This window comes from Etheostoma cragini, chromosome 8, assembly GCF_013103735.1.
Source record: "Etheostoma cragini isolate CJK2018 chromosome 8, CSU_Ecrag_1.0, whole genome shotgun sequence".
NCBI classification, from domain to species: domain Eukaryota; kingdom Metazoa; phylum Chordata; class Actinopteri; order Perciformes; family Percidae; genus Etheostoma; species Etheostoma cragini.
The window spans coordinates 29,017,622-29,035,656 of NC_048414.1; the positions used below are offsets into that span (position 1 = coordinate 29,017,622).

Below are 18,035 nucleotides of genomic sequence, written 5' to 3' on the forward strand. Positions count from 1 at the left end.
CCCCCCCCCCCCCCCACCCCCCCCACCCTCTCCCCTTTCATATCTTCAGCTGTCCTGTCAATTAAAGGCCTAAAAAATGCAGAAAACATATTCTAAGAAATGTCACTTAGGTGCCATTTCCCATTCAAATATCAAAGTGTAGACCTACCTCTACACGCACAAAGGTGTAAATAGTTACTTCTACAACAAGTTGCTGGGCTATTCCCTGTTGCCAGTGTAATCCAAGACAGTAACAGGAGTCTGTATGTGTGAATAGAAGTCACACTACAGAGGTCCTAACCCCCAGGGGGTAGGGGCATCCATTCTGTAAACTATGCAGGCATGTTTTTCTCCATGATAATGGAATTTGTGACCAAAAGCAGCTTCCATCCATTAAATGTCAAGGTAGAGTTGTTATAACAGTAGACTATTGCACTATAAACGTAATTTTTAAGTGCCTATTCACTTTTTCTGATCTATAGTTTTGACACATAACACAAATAATGTAATTACCATTCAATGAACAGACTTCTTCATTCACTTTATACCATCTTTTAGTGACATAGATTGTGACCCTCTGTTGTAACACCCCACACCTTACACGTTGGTAGTTTTGCTGCTTAAATTTAAAGAACTTACAGATCACATTTTGCTGAAATTGTATTTTTTATGATTTTGTGTAACAAATAAATACATTGATTGAATAGATTAATTGAGGATGTAGTGCACATGTGTCAAACTCAAGGCCCCTCACAAATTTTGATCCGGCCCACATATCAATTTAGATCCACAGTAAATGGGAAACTGTTTCTCAAACATAGAACTGAATTTGTCAGATTTGCCCACAATGAGATTTAAAAATCTCCACAGACCCGGTGAGTTTGCATATTCAGGCTGTGAAACAGGTTGTTGGGAGTCGGCTCTGTGGTAGCCAGCTTTCAAAGATGTAATCATTGTTTTACTCGATTAGCTTAACTTTATGATAGCTAAGGAAATATTCTGCAGACTTGTTTAGGGCTTTATGTAAACTGCAAACTGTAAGTGAGAAGATGCAATAATACAATCAAAGATTGTTTTCCTTTTTTGATTAAATAACAGCATGTCATTAAAACTATTAATGTCTGGCCCTTGATGTGATTTTCATTTTCCAGTGTGGCCCCTAGTGAAACTGCGTTTGACACCCCTAAGTGGGATCTTGTTTTGCGTGTTTACTCTCTTTAACACGGTAAAAGGGCCTCACTTATTTTGTCCGCGCTCTTCAAGAGCACTTACGGTGCTCCAGTTGTGTGGACACCGCTGACGTCGGAAGACCCGCTGAAATTCAAAGTTAGCTAGCTAGATGAGGACAGAGCGAGAAGGTTGTTTCTTGTTATCTGTCAGTTAACGTTGACCAATTTTCTACACTGTAGTTTCATACAGACTTCTTTTCAGGTAAGACAACAAATGACTTGCTCAGCCTGTAAGTTACGTTGCTCTGCTAACTTTGTGAAAACGTAAGGCCGTTTGCTCCTGCTAAAGTTAGCTGTTAGGCTAACGCTGTCTAGCTTGAAATGAGCTTGCCAGAGTGGACTCAAAGGTATCGGAGTTAGAAAAGTAACGTTAGCTAATACAATGAAACAAACCCAGGGTTATTGTGGTGTAGGCAGTGTTAACAAGATACCGTAACTTTGTTTAACGTTAGCTGAGTAGCTAGCACAACTTGCAATGAATGTTTCATTTTGAGAATTGGCTAAAATTCCAACTGGGCGTTGTCACGTTTCATTTTATGTATGACCCTGAAGCATTTTTTGTTATTGAACAGTAGTTTTTCCTCTATCCCGTGTCACGCATCTGAACTATTTCTACACATTTTAACCAATATTCTTTATGGCTTGGTTAAGGATTTTATAATGCTAACGTCAATCAACGTTACGCCCATGACCTGCACGGCTATGAAATGCTTTTATCTTCTTTATAACTTTCAGGGGGCAATTTCAGTAAGCGGGTGTTAGAGTGAGGAGTAACTGCTAAATAAACTGAATAATAATGTATACGTTATTAGTCCTGCCTAAAGGTTCATTCTCATGAAAAGCTGACATCTTAAAATACCTATCCAATCTGTAATGTGTCTGTTTGCAACCCAGGATGGAAGCTGGCGAGGAAAACGGTGGCAACGTCAACTTGAAAAGACAGAGAGCACCTCTGTCAGATTCTGAAGACAATGTCCTCCCACTGTCAGGTTTGTACGGAGCCCCCGTAGGGTCAGCTGAGAAAGAAAAACTAAACCGAGAGCACGGATTCATAATCATCATTTATACGTGAGCAAAATAGGAAAGCTATTCAACATATAGTCTTACCTTAATTATAACTTGTCTCCTCCTAGTTGTACTACAGCACCTACTGTTAAAACATAAGTTTGGAGACACTACCTTATTTAATCTTTAAATTAATAGATGCAGTATTTTGGTGTTGTAGTTGATATGCTTAGCACCGTCGGCTGCTACTAGAGACCAATCTTATTTCTCTAGGTTGGAGAACTGCTCGTTTTGATAAATAGTTTGTATCTGATTGTTAACCTCACTATGTTAGGAAATATGCGTCATTTGTGATTTAATGTAATTTCGCTATAAAGTAATTAATCCCAGAAGTTTGAATCTGTGAATATCTTTCCTACTTTGCTCACGTTTATTAAGATTATGAATCCGTGTGCACGGTTTAGTTTTTTCTTCTTAGCTGACCCCAGGGGGCCTCCATCGGTTTGTTTTTACTACCAAGAATGTAAGATAGGCATACTACCTGTGTTATATTCACAGCAGTATTTGCACTTATGTACATTTGTGACTTTTGCCCTTTCTATGTGGTGTCTCAGAGGTGAATGATGGCCAGAAGCGGCGGCGTTTGGAGGCCTCTGGTAAAGGAGAATCGGAGTCCTAAACCATGCTCCTTTGTACGCCTAGCTGAGGTAGAGACAAAGCCAGACACGCCGATGGTTCCTTCAGTCCGGTCCCGAGTCCACCAACTCACCCTGAGACGAGAGGGTAATCCTACATCTTACTCTTCACAAACTAGACACCCCAAACTTTCCTTAAAGGGGCGATAGAATGCAAACCCGAGTTTACCTCCTCATAGTTGAATGACGACAGTTCGGAGGGTAAAATGGTCATACACAAAACCTCAAAGTCCCGTTGTCATCTTTTTCATATGCAAATCTCACAATTTGAAACTGCAGCTGAAAACCGGCGAATCCCAACAAAGCAAAAAGTTGACGTCAACTTGATGGCTGTCCATTATATTACTCTGGTCTGTACTTTTTTCACTCCTCAAAATGTTACATACCCTGTTAGGAGACCTTAAGGAACAATGTGAAATACCCTAAATCATTCTATCACCCTTTTTAAAAGTTGCAACGACCCATCTTTAAAACTGATTCAACAAAACCTCTATGAAGGTATGTAGGTGGGTATTTTTGCAGGGCTGTTTTATTAGGCTGCCTTTGTTTTAGCTAAGGTGGACCTAACAAACAGGAAACCAAGTGTGCCATTTTGTACATTTGAGAGTATTGCAGTGTATTTTTGCAGTATTTGTTGTACTGCTCAAGATGGTGACTTGTCAAGGCAGGGTCAATAGTCAAGCAGTGTTATCTGCATGCAAGATAAGAGCTATCGTCCAAGTGCTGATCAATCTGTGTAGAGCTGGTTTGGCAGTGTGTAAGACAAATACTATAGATTGTAACAAGTGCTTGTCGTTTTTAGGGGGAGCTCCTCTGGTCCAGCGGTGCCTGTCGGACCCTGGAGCTGGCATTCCATCAGCCATCCATGAAAAGGACTTCAGAAAGCATTGCCTTGGTGAGGATGCAAATGAACGCACACATTCCAAAACCTTGAATGAATATCAGACTTGTCACTGTTGAATACAGTTACTTCCTGTTTTCTTTTTATTCTTTTACAGAATAAACAGTAACAGCGTTTTCACTGCCGTTATAAGTCTTAGCTAAATAAATGTGAAAAGGTGAAAACATTCTAGACATAGATATGGTGATGATAATGGTTAAAAAATGGTGGGGAAAAAACAAAAGTGGGGGAACCCTAAAACGCTCTCCTAAATATCCGCACCTAAGTCTTCCACAGACCAAGTGAAAACACATTGAAGTCAACAATAAATCTTTAAAGAATTAGACTAAAACAGTTTCTGGCCTTCATATCATATATTCATATCACATCATATATGACCTGACAGTGGCCGGGGGGGCAGGTCTGATGTCAGCTTATAAGACTTGTACAGTTCTTAATAAGAACAACTAGTGCCAGCATCCCATTAAATAGGAATTCACAGCCCTCTGCAAGCACAGTGCATTCTCCCATCACATGTGCAGCTCACACTACTGCCAGCACTAATACGCTGTCAGAGCCAAAGGACTACAAATATACAGGATGTCCACAACCAGCCTTAGGGCCCAACATGGGTGTGTAACCCCAAGCCAATAACAAAAGAGGTGGTGCACCCCTCTTAAATCCCTGAAAAGCTCTGAATTCACTCATAATCCAGCAATGCTTTTTTTCGTCACTTCCTTTCTTCATTTATTTTTTTAACTCACTTGTCCACTGCTGTGCTTTAAATCTCTCTCTAGGCCAACTTTAAAATGTGTTAACAAACATTTAGGTAAACTCATTTAAGTTTTAGGGTCATACTTGGAGTTAGATCTGCTTTATATACAGAGTATATGTACCTAATATAATTTGTGTATATGCCAATGGACAGCTTTCCTAAACTAGAGCACACAAACCATACTGCTGTATTATATAGTAAAAAAAAAAATAGAAATTTGTTATCAGCTAAACACACATTTTGATTGGGATATTGCTGCCAATATTATATATATATTTGACTTTTTTTCTATTTGTTAGAAAGTGAATTGCTGTAATTGTATTTCCTCCAGGGGAGGGAGAGTTTAATCAACGACTGGAGCGTTTCAAAGTGGCAGTCTATCAGGCTGGCCCAGCCCCATCACCGAGCTCTGCCGACCCCTCGCCACGGACCCGCTCCAACTTTGTGTGTGCCATTCAGCAGAAACTCCACGGAACCCCAGCACCCAGCTCCAAGCAAGCTTCTCGCATGCGCCAGGTTGGTTCAGGGACTTTGTTCACTAAAACCTATTAGCAGTACGTAAATTATAAAAGTCCACAAGTCTCCAAGTTCTTCTACTTAGATGGCCAAATAAACTCAGGAGCCTGGTGATATACATTTACAAACATAAATCATTTGTAAAACTTTTTTTCTGTGAATCTTTAAATGTTAAAATCTTTCTAAACTAAAGCTACCAGCATTTGCATTACCATTAATTATAGGGAGATCCAAATCAGTGAATTGCTTTGTACTTGTGCTGTATTCAATTCTTGGGAGTACCTGTAGAGTTTATGTCTGACACGTGACATGGTTTCACTGATCAGGAACGGGAACAGGAGATGAGCCAGTTGCATATCCATCCAATCAGTGAGAATGCCTGGCTGAAAAGGAGCAACTCGGATCCCTCGTTATCTCAGGTGGGTTTGTGATCATGGATCATGATATTTTGCATGATGTTGAAGTAGATGTGGTTGATTGTGCTCAGAATTATAGATAGACGAGAACTCACTCAATTTTCTTTTATGCGAGAAGTGGCTATATTCTTCAAATACCAGGCAGTTTAATTCCTGAATTGCCATCAAAGAGATATTTTGCTTTACAATTGCAATGTTTAGAACTGTCTTTGGCTTCCCTCTGTGGCGTTCAACTGAACACAAAAAAAGGTCACAAAGAGTTGGATCAACCAAGTATCCCTTTAAGTGACATATGATAGTTATTATATTTCCAAATAGGATGTCCTCTTTGGCTGACATACAATATGTTACAGTAACAGATTAAAAAAAGCTCCTATTGTAAGTTGTTTTTTTGTTTGTGGATGTAATGTTTTGTTTAGTGAGCAATTTCCCAAGTTTGTTGGATTTTCTTACACACCAGTTTGTGTAAACATTATCAGAGATGGACCCCTCCTGGCCCCTCAACTGACTCCTCCTGGGTTCCTAGATCTAGAGGGAGAGTTCATTGGCCTCCTATGCAGCCCTGGGATGTGAGTCTGTGACCAAATAACTTCTCTTTGTGGTCACTTTTGTGCTTTGACATATGACCAATACATGGAGCCACCAGAATGGGTAGTATTGTAATGGGCAGTAAGAAGCATTCAATTTGATAACAGAACAAGGCAAAAATCAGCATGCAGAGTATACAGAAGTACACTTCTTTTGTTGGCAGAGTTGTTACCTATTTACGTGGCTCCAGAGGAAGGAAGTTCACTTTTTAAATAGTGCACATATTTAAGTCTGGTCTGGTGGGGTTTTGGGGAAATTGAGTACTCAGACAAAGGATTATCTTTTCCCTTCACACGTCATGAACTGTAGAGAAGCTTAACGTCTAATTTAAGATAAACATCACAAGTTAACTATTTGTTTCATGTATTTTATTGAAATGATATCACCCCTGTGATGTACAAGGTAAACTATGTATTAGATAGTCACTTTGGAGGTGTGTTTGTAAATGTGTATTTTGACTATTCTGCTTATATCCACTTCACTGGTTAAAATGTTTTTTTTTTTTTTTTGTTGGCACTCAGGGTTTGCAATCAAGTTTTGAGCTTAAATACATTGTTTTGGACATAGGATTCTGCCCTCTTTTATTTTTACACAATTTCTCTGGTTTTTGGGCACATGACCTTTAAGTTTTTGTTGCCTTCCCTTTGATTACATTACGATAATAAACATCAAATATTGTTGCTTCCAGCAGATAGATGGTGATGTTGAGATGAAAGATGGAAGCTTCATTGAAGCTCCTACATCATGTGGAGAGAAGCAATCTTCAGATGGGAAAGGTAAGACTTTTTACAGCAAAGTGGCTTTCCCTCATACTGTCCTCATCAACACATTTTGTTATTATAGTTTAGAGAATTAGGACAATGCACACCAGGACGTTAGCCGTCAGACTGTAGCAATAAATGTAGGAATGTCCTTAACTGATCTACTGCCTAGTGCCTACTGTTAAAATAGTAATATCCCTCCCAAACATTTATGCAACTGATCCACATTTGCGTACAACTCTAAAAAAGAAGTGATGTGTAACCTGGGTTTAACTGCCACAATTAATAGGATAGAAAAAGTGTGATTTGATCACCCCTATTTTTAAACAGTTTTCCTGCTAGTGGAAGTACATAAATAGCAGCCAGCACAAAGAGTTGGCACACATTTCTATAATTCAGTCCTTGCATTTGCTGTTATCTTTTTGTCAATTTGTGTTGTTTCTCACAAAAGTGTATGTATGAAACTTCGATAGCCTAGTATTAAGATGTAAGACTACTTATTCAACAGGTGAAAGGGCCCCCAGTGACAGTGAAGCTTCTGTAGAGATTAAAACCTCTGAGGGGCAGCAGCACATGAAATGTAAGGAGCAAAATGCTTATCGAGGTGATGCCATCAGAGGGGATAAAGAGTACAACGCTTCAGTTGCAAATGAAGAGGAGCAGCTAGGGACCCAACGACCACACACCCAGACTGTGTTGAAGTTGTCTTTTAGCGAGGATCAGACTTTCTCCAAAGCACCTTTTGGAGATGAGCAAAGCTTGCTAGAATCAGATCATGAGTCAAACATGAAGGAAACAGTTGTTGAACAGGAAAACTTTGAGGTGTTTTCATTTGAAGAAATTGACGGTTCTATATACAGTGAAGAGGGAATTGAGCCCTCAACAGATGAGGAGTCAAGGTCGTGGAGATATCCTCAAGACAAGGTGTGCCAGGAGGAAAATGTGTCTGTTAAAGAGGAGAAAAGGGAGTGTGAATTATCAAAAGGAGGGGAAAAGGAGACTAGAGTCAGTGTTTCAGATCATAGTGAACCGTTGGACATCCAGGATGGTGAATGTGAATTGGACAGTGCCTCTGCTGAGATTCCTGGCTCCTCTGAAATGCAAGAAGATAAGAAACCCAGACCTGACGAGGATGAGTCAGAAAGCTCTTTAGATGCCTCTGTGAAACACCAATCTAATTTGAACACAAAGTCCTGTGAAGGATTTTCTGCAATGAAACTAAACCAGAAAGACACAAGAGAAAATACGAGTAAGGATATAAGGCAACAGTCAAAGGAGATCCAGAAAGTCAATACGAAAGAAGACATGGATCTCAAGTCAGACAGAAGAGGTCAAAGTACCAGAGTGAAACAGCCAGAAGCATCTCCTCTTGCAAATGTTCCTTTGGCTCTAAAAGAAACACAGACAGTGTACACAGAATTTGAAAGAAATATCAAAGATTTAGCTAAATCTAAGTTAGAGGCTGAATCGTCAGACATTGATGGAAATGCTGGAGATCAGAGTTTGACAGAAGTCCGGGTGTCTGATCACCTTTTGGAGAAAGAGGAAATGGAGCAAGATGCAGTAGATGATAAGCAGGCTGTTTTAGATGGGCTGACAGGAAAAACTCTAAAGACAGAGGGAGGAGAAAGGTCAAAGAAAGTCACTTTTGTCCTGGAGCCTGAGTTAATCAATGACTCAACCCTGTCTGAAGCCAGTACCTCCATGGAGTCCAGGGCAGAGATAAGTATGTCAGGTGAGATCAGTAAGAAGGTCTAAGCTCTAGAAGACACATTAGGAGAAGTTAAGTGGGTGAAATAGTTTGTTGTTAGGACAAAAATCACTGGTAAACTGCATATACTGTGTTCCTATTAAGAGCAGCATGTTTGCTAAATCACAGGGTGGCTAAAGGTTTGAACATGCTTCTTCACACTGCACACAACCAAATATGCACACATGGTGTTTGTAGAAGTTTGTATGGGTATTTCACTTTTAATTGAACATAAACAGAAATAATGTGTATAATCTATATTTGTTCATCTTAAGTGTGTTGGGAAGTACAAGTGGATAGACCAATATGGGGCCATAAGCAAGATTGATATTACACCCATGCACTAAACGGGTCTGGGCATGAACCTGGAACATGTTTGTCGGGGACCTCAGCAGCCATCTACCAATTTGCTTTAGAAAGTGTTTTATCTGTTAGTGAATGTCTTTTTCGACAGATGCTGAGCTGAGCTCTCATGATGAGACCAACACCGCTGAAATGATCGACCAGATGTTCGAGGAGGTGCTGGACTATGCTGGAAGGATGGAGGAGAAGAGGGTTAATGAAGACACTGAGGACCACGACAGTGGCATTGGCGTTTTCTCTGGAGACAAAGATAAGATGGACACTGAGTCCGAGAAGGAGAAAAGTGAAGAAGACAGGAAGTCTAAAGCGGCAGAGTGTGATGAGAGCAAGAAGCTTGAAAGCAACAGTGATGAGCTGCTGACTTTTCCTAGCAGCGGCATCCTCTCTCCTCTCAGCAGGTCTGTAGAGGCTGTGGTCACCCCTCTGGTAAGTCACATTTATAACTGAGTTGTCTATAAAGGAGCTCCTTTTAGATAAATTTACAACCTGTGAAAAAATCTAATCGTCCGTATTTCACCAACAGCGATTGGCAGCGAGCCAGGAGTCCAATCCTCCCTCTCTGGTCTTGCCTCCAGAAGAGACTACCACCCCTCTTGCTGAATCTGCTCCTCTATACAGGTGATAACATCCTAGACAAATTGTGTTAGGAATAAACAAAGTTGAAATTCGGTCTTGAATCATCATTGTCTCAATCATCAACACTTCCTCAATTTGTGTTTATGTTGTTAACATCCTTAATTTGACTGTGTTGGTACTCTTACATATCTGTAATGGGATTTTTGGTTTGTTCTGTGATTTACAGTATCGATGCCTACCGTACACAAAGACAAAAAAAGCTGCCCACCATTCAGAGTGTCACTCCTGGGGTTCAGAGACAAGCTCCAGAGAAGTCCCAACCTCAACCCTTTGTTAACACCAAGAAGAAAATCACGGTGTGTGTGTGTGTGTAGCACTGTTTACAATAAAACCAACCTATTCACTGTTATTAATCTATTAATTTCATAGAAGGTCAATCAGTATTCAGGATGAGATCTAACTTTGTTTTACATGTACTTTTATTACATGATATGTAGTCTAGGTTGACAACGTTTCACTTCAGAGATTATTCAGGTGACCGATGTCCTTAATTTTTGGCCTTATGTCCATCCCCTTCCTCTTTCTCTGTGTCGGCGTTCTAACCTCTGGTGGATTTCTGACGACTAAGGTTACCTAGTCCTCAGATCTCTGCTGGGTAAATCCAGACAGCTAGCTAGACTATCTGTCAAATGTGAGTTTTTTCCTTCCACGACTAAAACAACCTTTGAACATACACATGTTCCACCAAAACAAGTTCATCCCAAGGCTATTTTACCGAGGCACCGTCAATGGCCCAATCCCAAAGTCTGGACTAACGCCCTTTCCTTAAGTCTGCGTCAATGCAAACGTCACCAAAGCGTTGTGGCGTTTACTGCAGAGACCATAGGGAAATCCGGAAATTACAAGGTAAACAACAGCAGGACCACAGAGCGGGACGGAAGAGTTTGAAAAATTTGGAATCAGGCTGCCGTCTCCTGGGCCTTGGCTGTGTGAAAAGCAAGCAACTTATACCCAAACCGGCAAGTGTCGGAGACATCTTTAATATGAAATGTCGCCATGGTAAAATGTGATCTTGTAAAGTGCTGTCCCAAATCCCATTTATACCTAATGTGAGCCCATGTGGCTTCACCCACTCACTCACTTAGCTCCTGACATCAGATAAGTCTGTAGTCCTTAGTCCTCAGGGCTCACTTTGGGATTGGGCCATTGTAACCAGTGCTTAGCGATGCCCAAGACGATTGTAATTGTTTTAAAGAAATGCAGATAAACCGGAGCCCATTTTTGTCCCACCCCCGGAATGCTGTGTGGACTAGCTAGACCTTCCTTTTGCAGCACTGTGGAGGAAGGTCTGGCAATACAAGACTACATGCTATTAATCCAGTCAATTTTAAATGTAAACTGCAGCCACAACCTTGCGTATTGCCCTGTGTTTTGTCCAGGCTCTGAATGAAGAAGCAGGGAAGCTGCAGTCTGTGATCAGCCAAACCCTGCAGGCTCTGAGCTGCTGTACTGATGAGGAGCATGGACGTGGCTCACTGGAGGAGGCTGAAGCTGAGAAACTGCTGTTGGTCTCCAGTATGTACAACAAGATTTTTGGTTTATAGTTCCTATGACATGCTGCTTTTTGGATGCTCTTATGTAGGCCTTTTTGGTCCCCTAAAACTGTATCTGAGGTCTCTTTTATATAGACCTTAGTGGCCCCCCTATACTGTATCTGAAGTCTCTTTTATATAGACCTTAGTGGTCCCCTTATACTGTATCTGAAGTCTCTTTTATATAGACCTTAGTGGTCCCCTTATACTGTATCTGAAGTCTCTTTTATACAGACCTTACTGGTCCCCTAATACTGTATCTGAAGTCTCTTTTATATAGACCTTAGTGGCCCCCCTATACTGTATCTGAAGTCTCTTTTATATAGACCTTAGTGGTCCCCCAATACTGTATCTGAAGTCTATTTCTGAAATTCAGCCTTGGTAAAGAATTACAGCCACTAGAGCTAGTCCCACAATAAGCTTTCCTTAGATGTGCCATTTCTGTTTCCTTTTTCTTTCTGCTTATTATTTTGTGCTGTATTGTCTGTTTTAGGTGAGAAACGCTCTGCCCTTCTGGCCGAGGTGGCCAGACTGAGGGAGGAGAGGAACTCAGAAGATGCAGCAGAAGAGGACAGGGAGGCTGTTTCCCAGCAGGCCTGCAGAGGGACTGTCGCCATCACAAACATTCAGCTGCCTCTTAAGGTGGAATTTGTGTGCTCCTCACACAGCCGCACAGGTAGCACATTAAGGGAACGTTGCAACTACTTTTTAATTAATTTTTGTTTACGTTTTTTAACTTGCAATAAAGGCAAACTGAGCAACATATCTCTAAAAAAAACAACAATAGAAAGACTCATACAAAGGTTATACATGACCCACTTGAAGTGTGTGGTAGTTACTATGTAGAGATACCCTGTCCTCTTCCTGTATTTGATATATAAAAGAGAAAATATATTGGATTTATCTGCTTGGACTGACAACGCGACGGAACTGTTACAGAAAGGTATGTAAGCATACCTAACCGATAAAACTAACTGACGTGCATAGTTTGCGTGACCAGACTTCAAAGCAACCCCGGAGTTTTCAAACCAAAACCAAATTTCTCAGTTTTAGAGGTTCTGAATCAACAAAGTAGTGTGGAAGCAAGACTTAAGCGTATAGTATAGATTTAGCCCCATTACAAACCCCAACCGGCAATTGGTGTCAATTAATACCTATTTTGAAATTCAGGGCTTAACATAATTGCAGTGGTTGACATTAAAAGGACTTTAAAAGGATTTAGTTCTCTTCTTTTTTTATTTTTTTATTTTTTTTTATTTTTAGGTCGGCCGAGTCACTACTTTTTCGTCCTGATCCGCTACGGGCCCTGCAACATTGTGGCCACCCCACTGGCCACGGCTGCTGATGCTCAGAATGGAGACACCATCTCCTTCCCTACTTCTGTCACTCTGTAAGCTGGTTTGATAAATCTAATCCCCCGCTCCTGGTACAAATTTGCTGAATTTACATCTTGTTTTCTTTTTCTGAATTGACATGAGATTTTTTTGTAATAAAACCTATTGACATCACTCTGCAAAACCGTTGGGTTTCTTTGTATATATTTTGTTAAAAGATTAATAAATGGTTACATCCAGGTAACTGTAGGACACTCTTTTTCCGTTAGTTTTATGTGCAGGTTCTAAAGTACATTTTGCTCACTTGCCCTGTGGGTTTGAAGATACTTATGACTGTGTCAATCTGATCATTCCAGTGGGAATGTATAGATTATTGCATATATTATAGTTTTGTCACCTTGATATTTCAGGAAGGATATCCGCTCACACTTTGAGATTGATGTGGAAGTCTACAGTCTGGTGAGACAAAACATTTGACATTTTGACGTACAGTTCTTAATAACCTATTCATTTAAATACTAATTGGAATAACATTATAAAAAGGGTTTGGAGTTCCAGAAGATTTTTTTTCTCCGTTGTAACTTCTACGTTCTATAACACTGATGCATAGGGGTATGCCAGGATTGGCAGCATGGTAGTTAGCTTCTTGTGATGTTAGCTGGCATGTTGTGACAGAAATGTGTGAGTTCAATGAGCATTGCAGCGCACTGCTAGAGCTGATGTCATTTGTGCATTTCAATGTGTGTATGTTTGTGCCATCTAGTCCCACACTTCAGCTACTAACTGCAGCGTAGACCGGACCACCACCAAGTCACGGGTAAGTAGGTTGGCAAAATAATTAGCAGGTGTTTATTCATCAATGACAGTCTCATTCATTTATGTGGTCTTTATTTACTCAGGTCACGCCAAGAAAGCTTCTGAACACTATCTCAGTGAGTATCCAGTTTTTTTTTAATACACATTTATTAAAGTGTGTGTGTTGGTGTTTTTCACCTCACCTAAAGCTTTTCTTTTCAACAGAGAGCCAGTAACAGTCTAACATGTAAGTTGAGTTTTTTGTTGGTCCGTATTTGTTAGAGTACAAGGAGGCTGAATTATTTTTCCTGTTTAACTTATCTCTAAACTCACTCGGGACTGAATGCTAGTAAATCTTTAGAAAACCTTTTTTTGAGGCAGTTCTATTTTACCAAATAAACTTACTTAACAGTCATGCATATTGCTGACTGAATTTTTATGAGTTTTTATTCTGCGCTTCTTTGTCCTTCAGCTGGTGCTCTTCCTGCTCTCAACACTCGTCGCTCCAGCAACTTTTGTCTGGTGGGCTCTCATAAGATCTCCTTAGCCTCACTGGGACACAGCAAGTTCCCTCTGGATAAGGTATGTCCCTCTGGATATCTGAGAATTAATTGTTGAGAAGGGATGTGTTCACTGTTTTTGCCATCTTGATACACGGCTGTCTTACTCTGGCCCAGACGATTGTCTGCTGCTGAAATATGTACCTTTTATTGCAGTTTTGTTAAGGATTGTTGAGTAATTGTAATAGTTTAAAACCAATAGAAACTACTGCAAACTTTCAGTGATCCAAAATGAGTCCCAGCCATGTCAACTTGGATATCTTTGTCAGTTTAGCAAGTAAAAAAATTGACTTTAAAACAGTTTGGATTCTTCTGTAAGTACAGACATATACATTTTAGGGTAATTGATAATTGAATGATGGCATTCAAAAAGGAAAAGCATGGCAGATGTAACACATCCACGGTCACCAGGGTTTGCACCTCTCTGTGCATTTCATTTTTTACCTCCAGCACTGACTGACCAGAAAAGAAGCTCAGTGATACGGGCACCACTTCACACCCCTTTGGTGCTTTCATTATTCTGTTAGAGGTTTCTACACATGGGTGGTCTCACTGGTGATGTAACTTTCTGTCTGCCTCCCTCCCCCTCTCTCTGTTTTGCTTCCTCCACTCAGATGAAACTTGAAGGCAAAATCAGGAGACTGCTGGGGGATGAATTTCAGGAAAAGGTTTCACACATCCATGACACTGCCCTTTGCCTCTGACCGGTTCCCTCTGCAAAAACTAACCTAGTCTCTGAATCAAGACTTTATTCCTACAAATTAACCACCACCTCAGTCTTGATAGTATTTGCATTACAACCCTAATCTAGTTTTTCAATCTAATCTCAAAACTCAGTAAATTGTTTCTCTGCATCATTTCCTTTTGGATTACATGAGGTCCTAGAGGGAAATGGCAGCATTGAAACTACACTTTTTAATAAATTTCATAAATATCAGTAGTTTACAGTCATTTTCCTGTTGTACAAGAAGAATCAGTTCAAAATACAATATGCATCGTGGTGTAACTTATTCATAATGACACTGTACAGTATATCTAACAGGCCTAAATGAAATCTTGTAAAAGTTGTTTGATTTCAAGTAGCCAACAAGAGCATGTTGGAATAAAATTCTTAAAACGGTTTTCTGCTTGTTGCTTCTCACCTGCTTTTCTATTTCTTCCTTCTCCACATCTTTTTGCACATCATAACCAGTTTAACTGCGTGTCCCCTGCCTCTCTGAACTACAGGTGCCGTTTCTCTCACCTCTAGAGGGCAACATCTACCTGCGACTGGACAGCGAAGGCCACTCTAATGTACAGCACCAAGGCTTCCTGGTCAGTAATGTGATGTTGCTTATGTTCAAAACAGCGCCCTGGATTTGTTTATTTGATGCATTTACCCAAAGCAATTTACAATAAGTGCACTCAAATGTGGGTATAACTTCAAGAAGTGGCAAACAGGGACACTACAGAATGATCAGAAGAGTTGAAGAGGTCACAGACAGGAGATGCCTTTCTTGAAACGAAGAGCAGCTTAGTTTTGCCAAGATTCAGCTTCACAACAGTCTTTTACTAATCAAAACCGATAGGACAGACGTTTTTAGGCTTAATTAATACAATAACAAAAAGATGTTAAAAAGTGTTGATCAATGTTTCCTGTAGCCCAAGATGTCCTCAAATGTCTTGTTTTGTCCAAAATGCAAAGGAACTTGATTTACGTTTCCAGAGGAGTGAAGAAACTAGAACATATTAACATTGGAGACACTGTATTCAGAGATTTTTTACCTTTTTATTTTCATTAAATGACTCAAATCAATTATCAGAATAGTTGGCGATTAATTTAACAATTGACAACTAATTGATTAATCTTTGCAGCTCTAAACCTTTTCCCATACATGTATTTAAGCAAATGTTTCAAACTGCATTTTTGCTGGTTTTACTTGCATTAAATTCCCTGTTTCTAATGGATCTGTTTCCAGACGATGTTTGAGATGATCAGTGGATACGGTGTGTGGCATCGCAGATATTTTGTTCTGGTTGGATGCCAAATGTACTACTGGAACCACCCCAATGACAAAGAAACTAAGGTATGGATAGACTAAAAGACTGACTTTCAGACTAAGTCACTAGGTTACTTTTTTATAACTTTAATTCTGTCTTATGTTTTAACCTCCCAGGAAGCAGAGGGGAGCATTTCTCTGTCCAGCTCCCCCTTTCAGTGTGTGAGGCCTGTGAAGAGGGACTCATGTGCTCGACCTTTCACCTTTGAGCTGGTGAGCAACATTGAACAGCAGCAGGACTCGAGCCAGGACGCCTTGGCCAGGTAAGGTTAAATAAAAGAGTAACGCTATTAAAAATGAGATCTGTGGGAGGGAAGTGTAATACACTAAACTTATTTTAGTTTTATGAGAGCCTCAAAGCAGGTCTCAGGATTCTTTATTTTATGTTTTTTGTGTTCATGGATAATAATCAACTTACTTTCCCTCTGAAATCCAGACCTCCTATTTTGTTAAGGAACAGATTGTTTGAAATTGCAAATCTTGGCCAATATAGAGTAAGACTTATTTATAATGAAAACCTGTTTAAATGTGGTCGGCAGTTCTGTTTACAGTAAGCACGAAGCATGTTGCTTTTCTGGCTGCAGCCAACTAATGATGTCATAAAGGGTGTTTTACTTTTGACAGTTGATGGAAAACGCCTTCTGTGACATCAGTGATTGGGCTGTGTCTAGAAATGAATTAACACCCTCTACACTCTTATCTATCATATTTATAATTGTGTGCCACTGGGTGGGGTCTTAATTGGGAGGAAAAAGTACAGAAAGCATCATTAGTTGTCTAGTCCTCTATTTTACTGTAAGTTTACCACAGTAGGGCACTTTAATACTCATGCGTCTATAACAGACAAGTCTGGCTTCTCTAACAGTTCTTACAAGGCTGATGGATGTTCTTCTTCTTCATCAGGTGTTGGTTTTCAGCTGACACCAAACTGGAGGGATTGGACTGGATGGAAAAACTCAGTCAAGCTCTTTTGGACTTTCACACATGGAACCGAACATCAGCAACCAAAACAGAGAGTCAGCAGTCAAACACGTCCATCAGTGCGAGCCTGAGGGAGAGCATACTGTAACTACATCACTAAGCCAACATATCTACTCAGATTTGATCTCAGATAGTCTGTTGCTTAGGATCCATGCAGTCACTGTATGAGCAGCTTTCATGTTGCAGGTAGATGACCTGACATCAGGGTTTAGGTTCTTAGTTTCAGTTGCTGCAGGAGATCAGCGTCTTCTTTATCGGCTCGGATTTACAGTCAATTAGGCGAAAAAAAGTTATACTTCTCACATAGAATATTCTTTTTGGGAGACATCTTTTTGATTTTCATAATATTGTTTACTTCTTTTAAACAGAATCCAATCATTACTGTTGGTTTTCATTTTTTTTCTTTTATTTTTTGATTTTGTGGAAAAAGGTTTTAATTTACGTTTTTCTGTGGCAATCGGCTGCTTTAGCCTTTTGTTGGCAATATTTGGTCACTTTCCTTAGCTAAGGTGAACCTTGTAGTTTATATGTTTTTGAGATTGTTTACTCAAGTATTTAGAATTAAACTGGAAGGATAAACATTTAAATAGATTATATAGACACTAATAAATGTTGAAGACTCTACTCAGCTAATCTACAATAAGAATGTATTTGAAATGGAAGGAAACCCTACAAATGATTAAACTATAGAAGGAATGCTAGCTAGTGTTGGAATGGTAGCCTTTCATACTCGTACAGACACGCTATCTGATTCTGTCGGGTTAAATAGATTTTTGATCATCTGGCCCGACAATCTATTTCTGGTGGAAGCAGGATTTGTGTTCCACTGAACCAAAAGATATTTGAATGTTATGTCCAAATATCTGGAGTTTTACTTCCTACCCAGTGGCTTGCAGCGTTAACTTATATTCCTAACTACATAATTTGGGGTACTGCACATAAAAAACATTAACATATATGTAAAAAAACAACTATAATACGTGTAATTCAGTGGATGAGAGAACTGGTGAGGGAAGAGAGGGGACTGTAGTGATGCTGCTACAGTGAATGTAGTCTGTTCTGTCTGATGTCCTGTTCTTTTCCATGTATTTCCACCTATTAGTCTGTAATTTTGTTATAAATGTTATTCATGTGAACTCTCATTCTATGCACTTAATCAAAGGTACCAATTAAATAAATTGATTTGAAATGGCTACAATAA

The 18,035-nt window shown here is 39.8% G+C and overlaps 1 protein-coding gene across 2 annotated transcripts; it reads left to right on the plus strand.

The window, feature by feature from the left end:
* Window positions 1-1,240: 1,240 nt before the first annotated feature.
* Window positions 1,241-18,035, plus strand: si:dkey-30c15.10 (uncharacterized protein LOC559353 homolog). Of its 2 annotated transcripts, XM_034878554.1 has the most exons (26): window positions 1,241-1,410; window positions 2,103-2,197; window positions 2,828-2,996; window positions 3,711-3,803; window positions 4,895-5,079; window positions 5,406-5,498; window positions 5,975-6,064; window positions 6,772-6,859; window positions 7,353-8,116; window positions 8,459-8,579; window positions 9,049-9,383; window positions 9,481-9,575; window positions 9,760-9,889; window positions 10,973-11,108; window positions 11,619-11,801; window positions 12,389-12,515; window positions 12,870-12,918; window positions 13,223-13,276; window positions 13,359-13,391; window positions 13,480-13,501; window positions 13,727-13,836; window positions 14,429-14,482; window positions 15,042-15,128; window positions 15,773-15,880; window positions 15,971-16,116; window positions 16,763-18,035. In XM_034878554.1, exons 3-26 carry the CDS (start codon window positions 2,834-2,836, stop codon window positions 16,920-16,922), a joined length of 3,426 nt encoding a protein of 1,141 aa, XP_034734445.1. In that variant the 5' UTR covers window positions 1,241-1,410; window positions 2,103-2,197; window positions 2,828-2,833; the 3' UTR covers window positions 16,923-18,035. The 2 variants fall into 2 exon arrangements, with proteins under 2 accessions (XP_034734445.1, XP_034734446.1); XM_034878555.1 differs by lacking the exon at window positions 14,429-14,482 and having other exon boundaries at window positions 16,757-18,035.